The sequence below is a fragment of the Sitophilus oryzae genome, unplaced genomic scaffold (genome assembly GCF_002938485.1).
Source record: "Sitophilus oryzae breed Bouriz unplaced genomic scaffold, Soryzae_2.0 scaffold_980_pilon_pilon, whole genome shotgun sequence".
Lineage (NCBI taxonomy): Eukaryota > Metazoa > Arthropoda > Insecta > Coleoptera > Curculionidae > Sitophilus > Sitophilus oryzae.
The window spans coordinates 581628-598431 of record NW_022147617.1 but is presented as its reverse complement, the minus strand read 5'-3'; the positions used below and the strand labels follow the sequence as shown (position 1 = coordinate 598431).

Sequence of the window (16804 nt, the reverse complement as noted above, 5' to 3'; positions counted from 1 at the left end):
TTTACTGTCCTTAAGAGAAATCTGTAAACGACACTTTATTAGCATCCAGCATGGTTTGATATAAATCCATTCAACTAGTATTTATTATGCAGGGATTTAGACAATTAAAACTAGAAAAACAAAACCAAATTCGTAAACTAAACTTTGCTACAGACTACAGTATAAATGTTACTTTACCATAACCAGAAATAAGAAATAATTAGACGATTTTTTAAATATTTTGTGTATATTTTGTTCATGAGGCGCAATACCGTGGATTATAAGCCGATAAATGGTAGACCGCTAGTTAGCCACTGTTTTATTTTTTTTACTATATTGTAACTAATAATATTGGACAATGATTAAAACTAAATATTCTTGTGTAACCTTCGAGGAATAGACAATTTAATTAACCATCGGTAACTGTTTTCATATCAGTTTTTCTATGTTTACTTATTTTTCTGAAACCACCACAACGTTTGACTTGGTTTGACCTTGATTGCCTCATGCTATTTCACAAAATAGCACGATAAATATAAGCCCGTGTTATAAAAATTAGTTCCCACGTTTCCTGAAATTGATGGAGACGCGCCGTGATTGGTTGTTTGTTTTTTATTGTTAATCTGGCTTAACAATGGAACTAATTTTTATAACACGGGCTTATATTTATCGTACTATTTCCAGAAATGTTTTGCGAAATGTTTTACGAAATATTTCTGGAAATATTTTGTAAAAAACATTTCGGGGATAGTGTAAAGAGGCTGTTATACACTCAAAAACAAAAAACGCGACGGAGAAAATTTTGGTCAAATTAAAACTGTTATATTTTTGTTATTTTTAGCCCTATTTTCATGATTTTTTTAGCAAGCTGTGTATAATTATATCAACTTTAATTTGTAAACTCAGTTTTTTATAAACTTTAGTATTTGTTATATTATACAGGGTTAACCGAGGGGTTGTTTTTTTACCCTAACTTTGACACACCCTGTGCTATAATTTCTTGTATAAATTTTCCTGAAAAATAATTTTAGGCTCAGAACCATGTCTCCTGAGCATTTTGTTTTTGGATCATGTCAATACATGCCTTGGTTAATTTTTAAGAGCGAAATGAACTTGTCACCAACAATTGACAATTTTTTCAATTATAATTTATTTTTTAAGTTTTTTTCAATGTGACAAGGCGACAAGGCAGCTTTGGTGATTATTGTTAACTATATAATAATATGAACTGCCCATCATGTTCGACGCACAGTGCTTCGAACATATGGCTCTAGAGGACAAAAATCCAAAACTTCTCTTTTATTGTAAGCAATTTATTCAAACTAGGTTTATTTGACACAAATGATGAGTACTCTCATTGTACTAAATGATGATGTTCTTAGTCCCACGTTTATGAAAAAAAAATCTTATAAATAATAATAATGTTGGAGCTGTGTTCCATCTAAGCAAATAATAAGTTATAGTATGAAAACGGTGTAAGTATTAAATAAATTCCTGTGATAAAAAGAATTGAAATAACATTAGAACATGATTCCTACAATATAAGCCTAATATAAGATAAAAATGTTTTTCTTTAATGAAAAAGAAACATTAATGTTATATTTAATTAAAAAAAAACTTAAAATACTATAAATTTACTTTAGGACAACAAAACGCATAGATCGTAACTACTCTGATTCAGGAGAATCACTGCTGACAGAATCTTCCAAATTTATAGTATCCAAATCACAGGTAGATGAAGTATCCTCACATATAAGATATTTCTGTACATCATTTTCTAATAAGTTAATTTTTCGCGTTGTTACTGTTCTTCTTGCTGGTATGAGGGGTTCGGATATTAATAGTTACCTCTTTAATAGACCATATCCATATATTATTTTTTCCTTTTCTTGGGTATGAGGTTTTATAATAAATTGAAAGTTGGAAAATTTTTATGCGACGTTTCGCTCCAACATAGTGGGCTTTTTCAGGCACAAGTGGTGTCTCATTTGACTGGAAGGTTCATCAGTATCTAATAAAGAACACATTTTTTGAAATACAAATAATTTTGAGTTCTTGTCCTTGTGATCAAGCCAAGTATTAGCCAGATCGGCATTGCTTATCAATTTTACTCCATCTGAAAAGTATTATAAAATAAAGTTCGTCGCAAGCAGACGCAGGTGAACTATACAAAAATTAAAAGTGTATGAATATGGCAACAAAAATATTCAATAAATACGATATGTTTTGCTATGTTTTTTTAAATGCCTTTTTGAAGTTTGAAAACGTAAAATTTTTATACCCATTTAAGAATCATCTTAAAAATAAGTAAAAACTAAACAATCACGAACTTGTTTAGAAATAAATTTAAAGTACATACCTTGTTTAACAATATCCATAGTGGCTTTCAATTAAGTACGTACCCGTTTAACTCCATAATATACAGAACTACTATGAATGTTATTCTTTCACTGATGAGATAATGATCGCAAAATTTATTTTTAGTGAAAATATTTGCTAACAAAAACGCTGTTTATGAAAAATAATATACAGGATGGTTGAACATTGCTATAGGTATAAAATTATATATTCAGATATTAGTAAATTTTAACTTATTTTTTGATTTTTGTCCATGGGACGAAGCACTGTGCGACGTTTCGAAAATGCTTGGCAGGGGGGTTAGAGGTCGCGAAGCGTTACCAGTTTCATTAAATGAACTTCACTTGGTCCCTAAAGAAGAATGGGAAAACATAACGCAATATGATATATGCAGCCTCAATGACACACGAGGACAAAAAATAACAAAAATATAACACTTTAAATTTGCTCAAAAATTTCTGTTGCGTTTATTTTGCATCTGTGTAGAATAAATATCAAATTACGTCTGTATTAGTGGTTTACAGGACCAGCTTCTCGCATTGGTCGTGATGCAAGAAAGACCGGATCTGGAAGAACAGAGAAGTCAGATTGTTGTGAGCGTAGCTCAAATGAAACACGAACTCAAAGAGATAGAAGACAGGATACTGATTAAATTGAGCGCTTCAGAAGGTTCTCCGTTAGATGACCTCGATTTTATTATTACTTTGGAAGCGTCTAAAGTCAAAAGCGACGATATAAAAGTTATATTTATAATTTCTTTTCTAACTCTACCTAAATTCACACTGTCTTTCAGAATAAAGTAGAATCGGCTGAGATAACGCAGATAGATATTGATAATACGAGGGCTTTATATATTCCTGTTGCCATCAGAGCTCAGATTTTATTCTTTTGCTTGGCTGACTTATCCAACGTAGATCCTATGTATCAATATTCGTTAGAGTGGTTTATAACTATATTTATATCGTCAATGTCGGAAACTGAAAAATCAGGTATAACATTTCTAAACTACTCAAAACAGTTATCGCATATTTTCTAAAAAATATTAATTTGAAAAACAAGACATTTTAAATTCCATGATTTCCAGTTTTAAATAGGTTGGATTAGTGATGTGTCGGTATTTGAGTAACGCGATTTTGGAGCGGTATTTTTTTGTAATGTCGTGTCGCGCTCCACAACGAATCAGGAACCTGTTACTGAAGAACGACGATCATAATGACGACAAAATTATAAATTATTTATAATTTGCAAATAAATTATTTATAATCGCACTTGAAGTTAGCTCGAACCGTAGTAACCTCATAGCGACGTGTTTAGCTCCAGCGGTCGCAATTTCGTCGGTCGTCAACAGTAGCAAAGAATATTATAATTTTAAGAACGCTCGTGTGGAAGCTTTAGTGATTTGTCACACGGTGGCGCTTTTGAACATAAACGAAGCTTGAAAATGCTAATTTTTTAAATTTTGAGGACTACGCGCGGCGATATTTCGTACGGTGATGCCAAAATATATTTTATTTCTCGATATTTAAAGAAATATGTATTGATTACATATTTCGTATTCCTTAGTATATGAGGCATCCTAAGGCTAGAAAAACGTAGCTATGAAAATAAAATTTTAGATTTTTATTTTTTTTTGTATCTGCTAATATAAATTACTTCTATTCCAATAAAAATTAACTAGTTTTAGGAAACTGGAGTAAATACGGAGAATAATAATTCGTTCTCTAAGGTGAGCACTACTAAGTATTTTTTTAAAATTCGACCTATAAGGGGGTGTAATTAGATAAAGGGGTGTAATTATACAAAAAAAAAATCTGTACTAGGAGTCTGAACTTTTGAACAGAGGTGGCGTATTTGAACATTGATAAGCGATTTTTGGAAATTTATATCCTAAGGGTTGTGAAACTGGGGGTGAAACTGTGTACAAAAAAATGTACTTCTAGGAGTGTGAAATTTTGTACAGTTTCCTTAAGTGACGAAAGTGAGTACTTGGAAGCTAATTTTTGACATTCATCCCCTAGAAATAAGGGATCAAAATTTATACAAAAATTTGTTACAATCGGTTTTAGTAGTATGAAATTCTGCACAGACGTTCCTTATGCAACGTAATTTACCACTAAGCGTGAAATATGGGGTGAACGTTCTAAAACAATTCTGTTGAAGGAATATGAACATTTGCACAGAGGTTCCTTATGTAGCGTAATTTAATAATTAGAGCGATTTTTGGAATTCATTCCTTAAGGGGGTAAAACAAGGGGTAAAAATTTGTATAATTTTTATGTAAAATCCGTTCTAGGACTAGGAGTATGCAATTTTGTACAGAGGTCCGTTAAGTGATGAAAGTGAGTACCAGAAGTGAATTTTGGACATGCATCCCCTAAAAAATAAGAGATGAAAATTTTTACAAAAATTTATTAAAATCGGTTTTAGAAGTATGAATTTTGTGCAGACGTTCCTTACGTAACGTAATTTAGCACTAAGAAGCAATTAGGTAATATAAGAAACGCCTGCGCAGAATTTATATACCACAAAATTAGTATACCACGGAATTTAGTATACCATAAAAAAAAGTATACAGATCATTATAATTTTTATAATGTACGAAATATAAGAAGACGTGTAATTGCGTATGTTAAAAACATATAGGTAAGTTTTATAGCAGATAAAAAAATTAAAGAAACTCAAATCAGAGTTTAAAAACTATATCACAAATCAATTGGAGGAAATAATACGAAAAAATGTATTTTTCCTCACTTCAAGCTTTTTGTTTTTGTCTAAAAATTCAGAATATCTATTTCGTTTTATAAGATATTTCTTAATTTTAGGGACCTAAAGTGAAACATCCGATAACGTACGCCTGGCACTCCCCACTCCTGCCTACCATCGAGCTACGGGCGCTAGCTGATCCGTCGCATATTATTCTATATCGGTCACAGTCTCGATCCCGGAACAGGTCCTGAGGAACTAGTTCTTTGAGAAACCAGGAACTAGTTCCTTTCATTCCGGGGTCGGAATAGTTCATTGGAACTAGTTCGTTCACGAACTACACACCTCTAACGCCGACTTTTGTGTCTGGTATTTTCAATACGCCTATGATGGTTGCGCATGTTGCAAAATCTGTGATTTTTTTTTGTTCGTTAGACAAATTTGTATATCTTTATACCTAACTTCTAACAAGTAGTTTCCGTTTGGGATTAACGCAGAAGTGTTTACATAAAATAACTATTGTTACGTTTTTCGTCGGTTCCGTGTGGATAGAAAGTCACAATTTATTTAAACACTATTTATTTAACACTAATTAACAAAAACAATAACGATAAAAGACTTATAGAACTATTTACAAACGATTTATAACTAAGAATTTATTTTGAATTTTAGCGCGTCAACTGTACTGTTTATTTATAACTGCCCCCTGTAGGCCACAGCCGCCGGCTTTTATACCGACAGGTAAAGAACTCTAGAATAGTCCATAGATCGTTAGGTGCGTAGAGAAGGTTTTCGAATGTTTTCGTATGTACTAGTCCATTCCAGTGGGACTCGATTTTTCTCGAACGAATGAATCATTACTGTGTCTATTCTTTAATGCGATGTTAAGGTCATCTGAGAAAACTCATAAGAGAAAGACAGAAAAATGCATGTTTCATTTAGAAATATGTAATAATTACTTTTATTTAATATGCGATAATTGTTTTGAATTGTTATTAATAAAAAATAAATTCTAGGAAATAATATTTATTTTTTTATATAATTCTCGGAATTTTAAAAAATAGGAATTGTGTTTAAAAATGCAAAAGATAACATTTTTTTAATTTTTAGAGGATATCAACGTACGGGTGCAAACAATAAACGACCATTTTACCTTTAATTTGTTTGCTAATGTATGCCGAAGCCTATTCGAAAAACATAAATTGCATTTTGCCTTTCTCATGTGCGTCAGAATCTTAATGGATCTTAAAAAAATTGACCCGCACGAATGGCACCATTTCTTAGCGGGTGGAAATCCAACATTGGTAACTAGTACGAGTAGTAGTGGGAACTATCGAATGAATACTATCGAAACATTCGATAGTTGCAATTCATTCGAATAATTCGATAGCTAGTAAGAAAACATTCGTCGAAAACTATTCGAATAAAAATATCGAATAGATGCGTCATCTGCCTTGAAATATATTAATTCGGCAGCAAAAACCATTCATTTATAAAATTCATTCATTTGTAAAATTCATTTATTCGTCAGGATCGATTATAATAAAATATAAACTGGATTTTAGTTGTCGCCCCGCGACGTAGGTTTCTTTCCTAGAAACCCGACAGCGGTCGGCGGTCGGTGGCAATGGTATGAAAAAAGCCGGCATCTTTGATTTTGAGTCAGATAAAGATAAGGACACATTATTTTTTTTATTGAGGTGCTAGTATTTACACAGAAAATACATAATGAAAGGCGCTGTTGCCATATTTTGGTATTAGTTGATATTAGCAAAGAATATTATTGTTTGGCTTTAGTTAGTTAGGGATAGTATGTCTATATATTCTGCATTTTTTTTATTAATATTCTGTTGTTACACTGCAATAATACTTCTTATTTTGGACGTAGGAAAATGATTTTTAATGTTTTTAAGCAAAGAGTGGTTTAATAAATAATAGTAGCAGTAATAATTTGTTATACCTATTAACAACAAAATTTAAAATCATTTAATATAAACATTATTTTAAGTAGTAGCAAAATATACACAACAAATTAGATGTCAAAATTATTTATATTAGATCCTATTTAAAAATAATATAGTCTCTAAATTTTTTGGCAACGTTGGTTTATTAAATAATAATAATTACAGAACTAATTCGTTATATTAACTAACAACAAATTTTAAAATCATGAAATATAAACATTTATTAATCTTCTAAGCATGCAGTGTAATAGAAGAAAAATATAAATAAAAAATTAGAAATCAAAATTATATATGTGTATTACTTTTTATTACTTTGTATTAGTATTTAAAAATAATATTTGCTTTTACTGGCATTTACTTTAAAGAATAAATGAAATATTTCTCCGCAAAAATCTACATGTAAGAGAATTAGCATAAACAAAATACAAATATCGTTAACTTTTTTTTTAAATTGGCACGTGTAAAACTTTAATCAATCAATTTAATTTTCTCATCCCAAAATTTGAGTTCGATAACCATTTACTTAACCACATTACCACTTTACTTAAATATGATTATTAAGTTCAACTAATTCATATTACTAAAACATCTAAAATACAAATATACCTATATGTATTTTTAAAATTAATTGTAAGTTCACCTCATCTCTCTTAAAAATTGTTACTTCTCAAAATTTTCCATTAAAAAAATAGACCATATACCGTATAAAATTAAATAATTGAAAGATCGGAAAATCACACAAATTTTCGGAAAAATTTTGACCACCTGCACACGTACACAATCGTCAATTAAAAAAACTACTACTTTAGTATTTTAAATATTTTAATAAAGGCAAAAATAGCACAGTATTTAGAAGGCAAGTTATAAAAATTTGGAAGAATTAATAATGCACTGACGCAGACAAAAATCAAACGAATACTAAATTTCATTTATCAAAAGCATTCGATAGTCGTGGCGCAACGATAACCATTTAGTCGCACGGCGAGGTTGTCACATATGCTTTAGTATACAAATGAATGAATGATTTTATTCGAATAAAACCATTCGATAGTTGAAATCATTCATTCAGTAACCATTCGATAGTCTAATTCATTCGATAGTTCCCATCGCTAAGTACGAGTATAATTTGTCCAACGGCTCAGGGAAGATTTCGACAGATGACATCCAAAAAATGACAGACACAACTGTCACTGTCAGAAATCCTCCCTTTGGACAGGGTATATTTTCAAACTGTTAGAATATAAAGCTTAGCAATTTTATATTTTAGGATATACCCAACCCTGCACCCAGTTGGTTATCTAGCAAATCTTGGAATGAAATTCTAGCATTAGCGGTCCTACCAACGTTTAAGCCTTTGGTTTTAGCTTTCAGTAAGGATATTGAAAATTACAAAGGAATATTTGAGAGCCCTGAACCACATAGGCAAGTAAAAGAAAAGAACATGCTAGTTTTTTGCAAACGTCACAAAAGTATTACACATTTCATTGACGTGATTGACGCATTTCATTGACGATTGGTGCATTTCAGTTGATTTCAAAAAATTCCGACCGCAGCGCTGTACACGGCAGAAATTAGAAATTTTCGCTGTGTATTTCACGCCGTCCCGGTTACAGTTTATGTTAACATTAATTTCATTATTTTAATGTCAACATTAAAATAATATTGAAATCATTGGCTTTGTCATAATATTTAAATATTTTAGTTTTTTTTTCTAGTGCAGTTATTGAAACTATAAAACACTCATGTACGAGGTTTGTGTGATATAACGCTGTTTCGGGTGGTAAAAAATAAGTGAAAAAGAATTCAAACTAGGCGTCATTTGTTGTGATAATTTCAAATGTTAATGAAATTGTTGAAAAAATGTTAACACATAAAGGAGGGCGTAATTACATGACTGTTGGGTGCAATAACATTCAATAACTCAACTTTTCCGCGCCATATGGAGGCATCAGGCTATCACGCACAGCTCCTTTCAGAACCGTTCTCGAGTAGCCCAGGGCGTAAAGCTCTGGAACTTGAAATTCGCGAATCGAGGACAGCAATTATGAGGGGATAAAATATAATTTGCAATATTAATGGTATACTTTTTTTAATCAACTATTTAGTGATTAAAAGTTTTATGAGCATCTTTTAAAGTTATAATTATGTGCCTTCAAATAATTTCGTTATAGCCGAAATATCCCCAATTATGAAAACTATGCTCGCTACCGCAGTTGAACTCATCTAAAAAGTTTTTTTTAGCTGGAATAATAATTTATAATACAAGTTAGCCCTTCTAAAGATATCAAAATATTTACTTTTTATTTTTATTTTTAGAATTTTCACAAATTATACTTCCTAATACTTTTAGAATAATTATACAGTGCTTAGTTTCGGAGATACAGGGTGTAGAAGTTTCATTTTTTACGTAAAAAATCACGGAAATGTATATTTCTTCACTCAGTAGTTTTAAACAGTTACGGACGAAAAGTTATGTATTCTCTTCAAAACAGTTAAAACACATGTAGGTTTCGCCCCCTACAAATAGGAGTCATATTGACATCAAAATCAAATTTCTCATGTCAAAAAACGCCCAGACACCATTTTTCATCCAAATATTGACGTTACTTCAGCTATTATTTGGAAAAAATCGAAATAAAAATGAAACTTCTACATCTTGTATCTCCGAAACTAAGCATTTTATGACATATATTTATAAGAACTTTTTTACTTATTTTTATCAGCAGAATATGCTGCCGAAGTTTCCGGAATATAGTTCGTACCACCCTGTATAATATTTTCGTATACTCGCTATTTAAACCCGTGTACTTGTATATACTAGTTGTTTGCGATATTCTCCGATGGTGGCAGCACCGGAGGAGAATGCACCAAGCCTATGCAACGTCATTTTAACGCCTAGGCATAAAAGTGAAGCACTTTTACGCCTAAGCTATGCCTAAGTACAAAAGTTTCAAATTTAACGAGTTTATCAAACTACAGTTTCTTGAAATATAAGGTATAGTCCGTCTAGAAAGTATCCGGAATTTTATATTTTTCCTAATTTTAATGTATTTTTTTTCTGTAACACTCTGAGAAAACGGTAATCCATCACGTAGGTTGTGCCGATAGTAGGCTATGACCAAAATCGCATGGCAACACCATCTGTCAAATATTGTTGATTGTAAACCGGCTTAAGATTTGAAAAATAATGTCGCAAGTAAAAAAAGAGAAATGGTGGAATATTTGTATAGAAAAGGTGTTCGAAACGTTAAAAAATTAGTGCAATTGACTGAACTCGGAAAAAGTGCAGTATATGAGACAATAAAGAGGATAAAAAATGGCACAGATATGAAGTATGGACCAGTCAGTACAATCTTCTAAATGTTTAAAGATCACACAAACGAGGGTAAAGTAGAATAAACATTCATCCCTTATTATCAAAACTCTATTTGACGAAGTAGGACCAGTTGTGTACCATCCGGATATCAGAAAATAAACAACACAGAAAAAGCACGTAAACATGCTTAAGTAAACAAGTAAACTTAAACCATCCCCTCGCTAGAGGTTTTGCATTTAAAATTAAAAGTATTAAATATATGTTTTAAAATCAGAATCCGAATGTTCACGAGATGAATGTCTGAAAATGATAGAAATAGGATTATCTTTTTTTCCGTTCCTAGAGTTAAATAGAAATGAGTTAAACGAATGAAGAAATAAAGATTTCATTTCTAGGCGGTTTTTTTTAAAGGTAATCCTATGTCACGATATCATTTGTATTAGTTAAGGCTTAGATTATGAATATTATTCAGCAAATTGGTAAAAGAGTAAGATTTACACGGAAGGGTTTAAAAATTACATTTAATTAATAAATAGGACATGCTGATGCCCTCTCGGGATAAGGACCAGAAACAAGGGTGAAAGAAGTCTAGGGATCTTTCGGGGAAGGAGCCCTTCGGCCAATTAAAAAGGTGCGAAATATGCATTTGGATGGGTATTCGAAGGTTCCTCAAACAGGGGCGTGCCGAAGATGTAGTAACGCCTTTCCGAGATAGTACCAGCATCAGTATTTTGATCTTCAAAATTAGTTCGGTACTGACTTTTAAATTAGACGGTCGAATTTACTCCGTGTAGATCTTATATTATCCAGTGGTCTTTTTAATTGTTTTAGTAAGTTCTCTATCTAAAGATTTTCTCAAGTTAGGAAATTCTAAACTATTCATGCTTACAGTATTTTAATTGTTGTTTTTGGATTTTCTCTAATATTTTTCTTTATTAATGATTTAAGACTTTCTGTTTGTTCTAAAGGCTTTAGTAAATTTTAGATGTCATTGCATAAGTGATTATTTTGCAATTGTTCTTTTTATTAAATTCTAATTTAAATTTAATTGTTCAGTGAATATTTTTTAATATATTAATTTTCTGCCAACGATAATTCTAAGAGAGATTTGAAAGTGTATGCTAATTGTAGATAATTTAAATTGGACTAATAAGAAGAATATTTTGTATTTTTTTAACTTTATTATCTCTGAGTTTTTATTTCAATTCTCTAAATGTCATTAATTATTTTTGATTCAATTTCTTTCTTTTTCATTAATTATAAATGTTTTGTTGTTAAATCTTTTTCTTTATTTTTTTATTTATTTATTTCTTTATATTAAATATAGTTAGGTGTTGTGAAAAATCGGCATTTTATTTCTTTATTTCACCTAATCACTAAAATATTAAGTTATTTACAAGAACACTGTGATAACCGGTCGAGTGTAATCCAAAGTATGAGTCCAAGACCGAAGAGGTAGATCTACAAGGGGATCAATGAAATCTTCGACAGGTTCTTGTTGTTGATGTATTGCTGATGGATGTTGACGTAATAAGGTAAGTGGCAATAGAGTTTATAGTAACTGAATTTAGAAAGAGCCCTTGCCATAAAAGTGCGATGCCTTAATTTCGATTTTTAGCTGGTTATATTTTGTTTTATATGTAAAAGATAAACTATATTTACGCTCTGAAAAGTCGGTGTTCTCATTATCCAAGTTCTGCCTACCGCTCAATAAATTATTTTAATTATAATTATATAAAGGCCACACTACCATGTTAACGGACAAATCTGGAAAGTTTTGTCACACTACATATCAAGGAAGCCAAAAAAAATCCCTGCATTAACACCTCTACAAAGGCAGCGAAGAATGGATTTTTGTCAACGTTTTCAAGAAGATAATTTTAATAATGTTTTATTTCTGACGAAAGTTGTTTCCAGCTTGGTGTGAACGACCTAAAAATCCTATCAAAAGAAAATGTTACCGTTCAAGTTTCAAAATTTCCCACTAAAATAATGGTTTGGGGAGCAATATCTCAGCGTGGTGCTACACCTCTGTGTATAGTTGATGCAACTGTTAATAGTGCAAAATATTTTGTTATTTTAAATGGGTTTTTTCTTGAAACGGCTCATGTTTTATATCCAGAGGGGTGGCGTTTTCAGCAGGATAATGCAAGATGCCATACGTCTGCCTATACTCAAGCTTGAATGCAAGAACACCATTTGGCGACAATTCCATAGCCAGCAGTTTCATCAGACCTTAGTCCCATTGAAAACATATGGGGACTAATTAAGATTGAAGTGAAAGCTCAGTTTTACATGCCTAGACTACCGCCACTGAATATTATTATGGTGCGGACCTAGTTTCGGGTGTACCTGGACTTTTAGTTAAGTGTTTGGAGTTAAATGAAGGTTGTATAAGTAAATAAAATTAATAATTTGTTATAATTTTTTTAATTCAAGTCGTAAAAATATAAATCGATAATTGTAATTTTGCTTTCTTTTTTCCGGATACTTTCTAGACGGACTATACTACTTTTAAATATTTTTATATAATTTGATTTTTTGTGGAGCATTAATATACTCAAAAAATCGTATATTCAGGGCAGAACTACCTCATCCGTTCAACAAGACGCTAGACGGGTTCCAAAAAATAGTGATACTCAAGAGCCTCCGACCGGACAAAGTGACCAACAGCATGCAGGACTTCCTATCGCAAAAGCTAGGCCAGCAGTTCGTCGAGCCGCAATCCTCCGATTTGTCGGCCATGTTTAAAGAATCCTCCTGCGTCGTTCCGCTAATATTCGTGCTGTCCGCTGGCACGGACCCCGCGGCCGAGCTCTACAAGTTCGCTGACAGGATGAAGTTCGGGAAGAGGCTGCTGTCCATCTCCCTCGGTCAGGGACAGGGGCCCAGGGCCGAGAAGATGATCAAGGAGGCGACGGAGGCGGGGTCCTGGGTCTTTTTCCAGGTAAGATTGTTTTTGTCAAATGCAAATACAGGGTGGTGCACAGTGGTTCCCAGATAGGTCATTACTTTGAAATATTAATTTCAAAATGTTTGCATGAAACTGTTGCTAATACTTTTCTTATATTCCCCTATAAACGATACATAATAAATAACAAAATCAAGTTAGCCTAGTGTAACGCTTTTTTTATTAGAAATGTCACCTTTTTGCTACTGGTATCAAGCTGACATAAACAGTTTTCAGATAACGCCAATTAATTACTTATTTTATTAAAATTGATAAAAGCTGTTGCCTTTTCTCTAATGGACGTTCGAAAAGAAGGTAAAAAGAACTGTTTTTTTTTCTTTTTTGCACTTAATTAAACCTAACTAATATTAGTTTATGGTAATTTATTTGAAGGCAACAAAAATAGTATTTTTACATTTTTGCTTGTCACTCTTTAAGACTATTAACTACTTTCCCTTTCAAATCCTTTTAAACGGCATGATAATACTTGTTGCTTAAAGTATATTGCATATAAATTAATTGCCACTGGCTGCCGCGAATTGCCGCCGGATCTTATACCGGGTTGTTAAAGATTGACTTTTTGTCTTAAAATAAAAGTAACTTATTTTTTCCTCTTCGTGTCAACTTATTTCGTGGACACACTGTACATCAATTGACAATAAAATTGTATTTATAAAATGAAACAACTGTCTCTTATTTTTTCAACATTTAAAATAAATTTGACCTGTTCCATATGAAAAAACATGTACATATATGCAAACATAATCTGTATACCTTTCATAATAGTTAGAACTTAAATTGCAAATCACACGAACTGGGCCCAATTTTTTTAATACATATTGCATTAATTTTTTTTATATACATTTATTTAGCATTATTTGTTATCAATTTCTATTAAAAAGGGTGCAGTCAAGCTATATCTAGATATCTAACAGTTATGACCGCGCAGCTAATTAAGGGGAACCCAAGAACGGTAAACTAATAGGATTGCTCATCCTCATAAGACGTACGTTCGTCTCTTTCCGCGCTTCAGCTGACAGTTGTGACGTCATTGTAGCCCTTGTCAAAGCCTTCGTGGCCTTGTCATGATAGTGTGTATTATTAGTTGCCTATGGTAAACTTATAAAAATAACAGCTGAGAAATTTTGAGATAATTATTTTGTCAATTTTAAATGTGAAAAAGGTGTCTTTAAAGTTTTTAGAGCTATAGACTGTATAAATACGTTCATTTTGTGTTGTGGATTGTGACAAAGTGCATACTAAGTGCCCACGATTTTGTTTATTAATTATTTTAAAGCAAAATATGGAAGTACTCTAAAAAGAATGCTTGCAAAAGGTGATGCTGGGACCTGCTTTTCTTAAAAATGCATTATCCGAGTATTTAATACGATTTATACAGTTAATTTTCTATACTGCATACATATAAGGTGTTTAAATAAATAAACTAAATAATGAACGTTTTGCATTCGGTAACCAATAATGAACGTGTGTGTATTATTGGTTGCCGGATAAGGACTAATAACAATGACAAGGGCTACAATGACGTCACAAAGCGAGTAGTTTTCGCATGCACCTGGCGGACACTTTTGGCTGAATGAGCAGTCCTATTCACAGAATATATTAACGAAAATAAAAGAGTGTTTGAAAGGTTGTCTAACTTGGCCATAATGTTGCATAGTTCAGTTAGGGCTCCAATTTTGTTATTATTTTGTGTAGCATAAACTTTGTTTGTTTTGTGTTTGTGCGTACAGAAATTATGGACGAAGTTTTATTTCCCGAGGAACCAGAGACCTTATATTTCTCTATGATTTGAACTTTATATTTTGTGCTGTGTTTTGCCATCATCATGTAATATTTCGTTCAGCCGATGATGTGATTTGAACACGATCCAGGAAAGGGTATCATGCAAAGCAAGTTCGATATGTAAAGACATTGCCCATCTCTGAACTCTGTGAACGTAAAACGAACTGACTATAAATTTGCGCCTTCATTTAATAGTGTTGAACATTTGCTGACATTTACAGGTTAGCCAAGGGGTGCTGGCCGGGGAGTTTGTAAAAACACTTTTATTTTAATTATTTTTGATGTCTTATTTAAATCTTTATCTGTTTTAATAGCATATTATCTGCAAACAATCACATAATATGTCTTAAAAATAAAATTACAAATACGTTTTAAAGGAATTAAATAATCTGAATAACTACAAAGTTTATTGATAAAAAGTTAAGATATGCAAATTGATATATTAGTATAAATTCTTTGGTATAACATTGTTAAACAAACATTAACAAATCATAACATATCAGATCATAGAACTAGAAAAATACTATTACATAAATTTAGGTGATACAATACTTTGAAAATGTACAATAGTTTAACATAATATCAAAACCGTTTTAAAAATCAAACTTTCAAACACAACCACACTTATCACAACAGAAATTAACACACACTTCCCCGGCAAATGTCCAAGAAAGACTGATCATTCTGATTGGTCGGGGTAATATTTTTAAAAATACATAAAATTTTATATTCACATTTAAACAGCCCGCCTTTTGTGGTAGGCAATGCAGATACCTATTTTACCGATAACGTCTGTCATATTTCAATTAGTTCAGTTAGGGCTCAAGGGTGACGATAAGCGCCATCACCCGTCATAATTGGGAAACTTTTGCTGGAACCATTTTGAATATTTCACTTACATGGCCCTGGTCCTATTATGGTTAACTGTTCTTGAGGGGAACCACTGTGTGGCGCCTCTCATACGCCGGCGCCGCGGAGGCTTCAAGGAGAACTACAGTTTGTATTGAAATTAATTTTTCTGAGCATATGTAGGTTAATTCAGAGCACTTTTTAAAAATATAGAGAGTTCTACAGGGTGTCCCCAAAAAAGTTACCTATACATGTTTTTTTTGTAATGGAACACCCTATATATTAATTGATTTTCTGATTCTGGGAGAAAAATAAAGGTGAGTTTTATAAGAGAAGTGTATGACGAAAATGCAAGGCTTTTGACATAATTAAAATTTTCTAGAAATAAAGAACAATTCAAAATCAATTACAATAAAAGCTACATAAATTGGAATTTGCCAGGTATAGCCTAATATGGAGTGAAAATATCTATTGTACTTTAAATCCAATTAAAACATGATCCAAAAAGTTATACAAGGTGAGACAAGTTTAATATTGAATTATTAACACCCAGTATATTATTCCGATATTCAATGGAGAATTCATGTCTCTTCAAAATACTATTAAGGTTGCCTACCTCTCAAACAAAGATTTTCCCTAGATATTTTCATTTACATGATTTGATCTGGGTAGATCTTTATTATTTGATAAAATCTAGGTGGCTGTGATATGTCTGACGTTACTTCAACATAGCTGTCATTTAAAACAAAAAAAAATTCACAGAAATTTTCCGAAAATACAAACTTATCCTACATTAGAGAGAATTGATATGATTCTATTAGTTGGTGAATGCAGTGTGCATTCACCAATTAAGAGAATACTTAAATGCTCCTGATTTTATCT

The 16804-nt window shown here is 31.8% G+C and overlaps 2 protein-coding genes across 3 annotated transcripts in view; one reads left to right on the top strand and one right to left on the bottom strand.

Moving 5' to 3' along the window:
- The window catches only part of LOC115891266 (thyrotropin-releasing hormone receptor), a 193288-nt gene that overhangs the window by 116687 nt on the left and 59797 nt on the right, over positions 1-16804 (bottom strand). The gene's annotated exons all lie outside the window — the stretch shown is intronic.
- Positions 1-16804, top strand: part of LOC115891263 (dynein heavy chain 1, axonemal-like) — a 93309-nt gene that overhangs the window by 50647 nt on the left and 25858 nt on the right. For both annotated transcript variants that reach the window (XM_030911696.1, XM_030911697.1), the window contains 5 exons: positions 2852-3077; positions 3131-3326; positions 6151-6344; positions 8272-8426; positions 12901-13267. In XM_030911696.1, the coding sequence (XP_030767556.1) occupies positions 2852-3077; positions 3131-3326; positions 6151-6344; positions 8272-8426; positions 12901-13267 (1138 nt within the window). The remainder of the gene's footprint in view (positions 1-2851; positions 3078-3130; positions 3327-6150; positions 6345-8271; positions 8427-12900; positions 13268-16804) is intronic.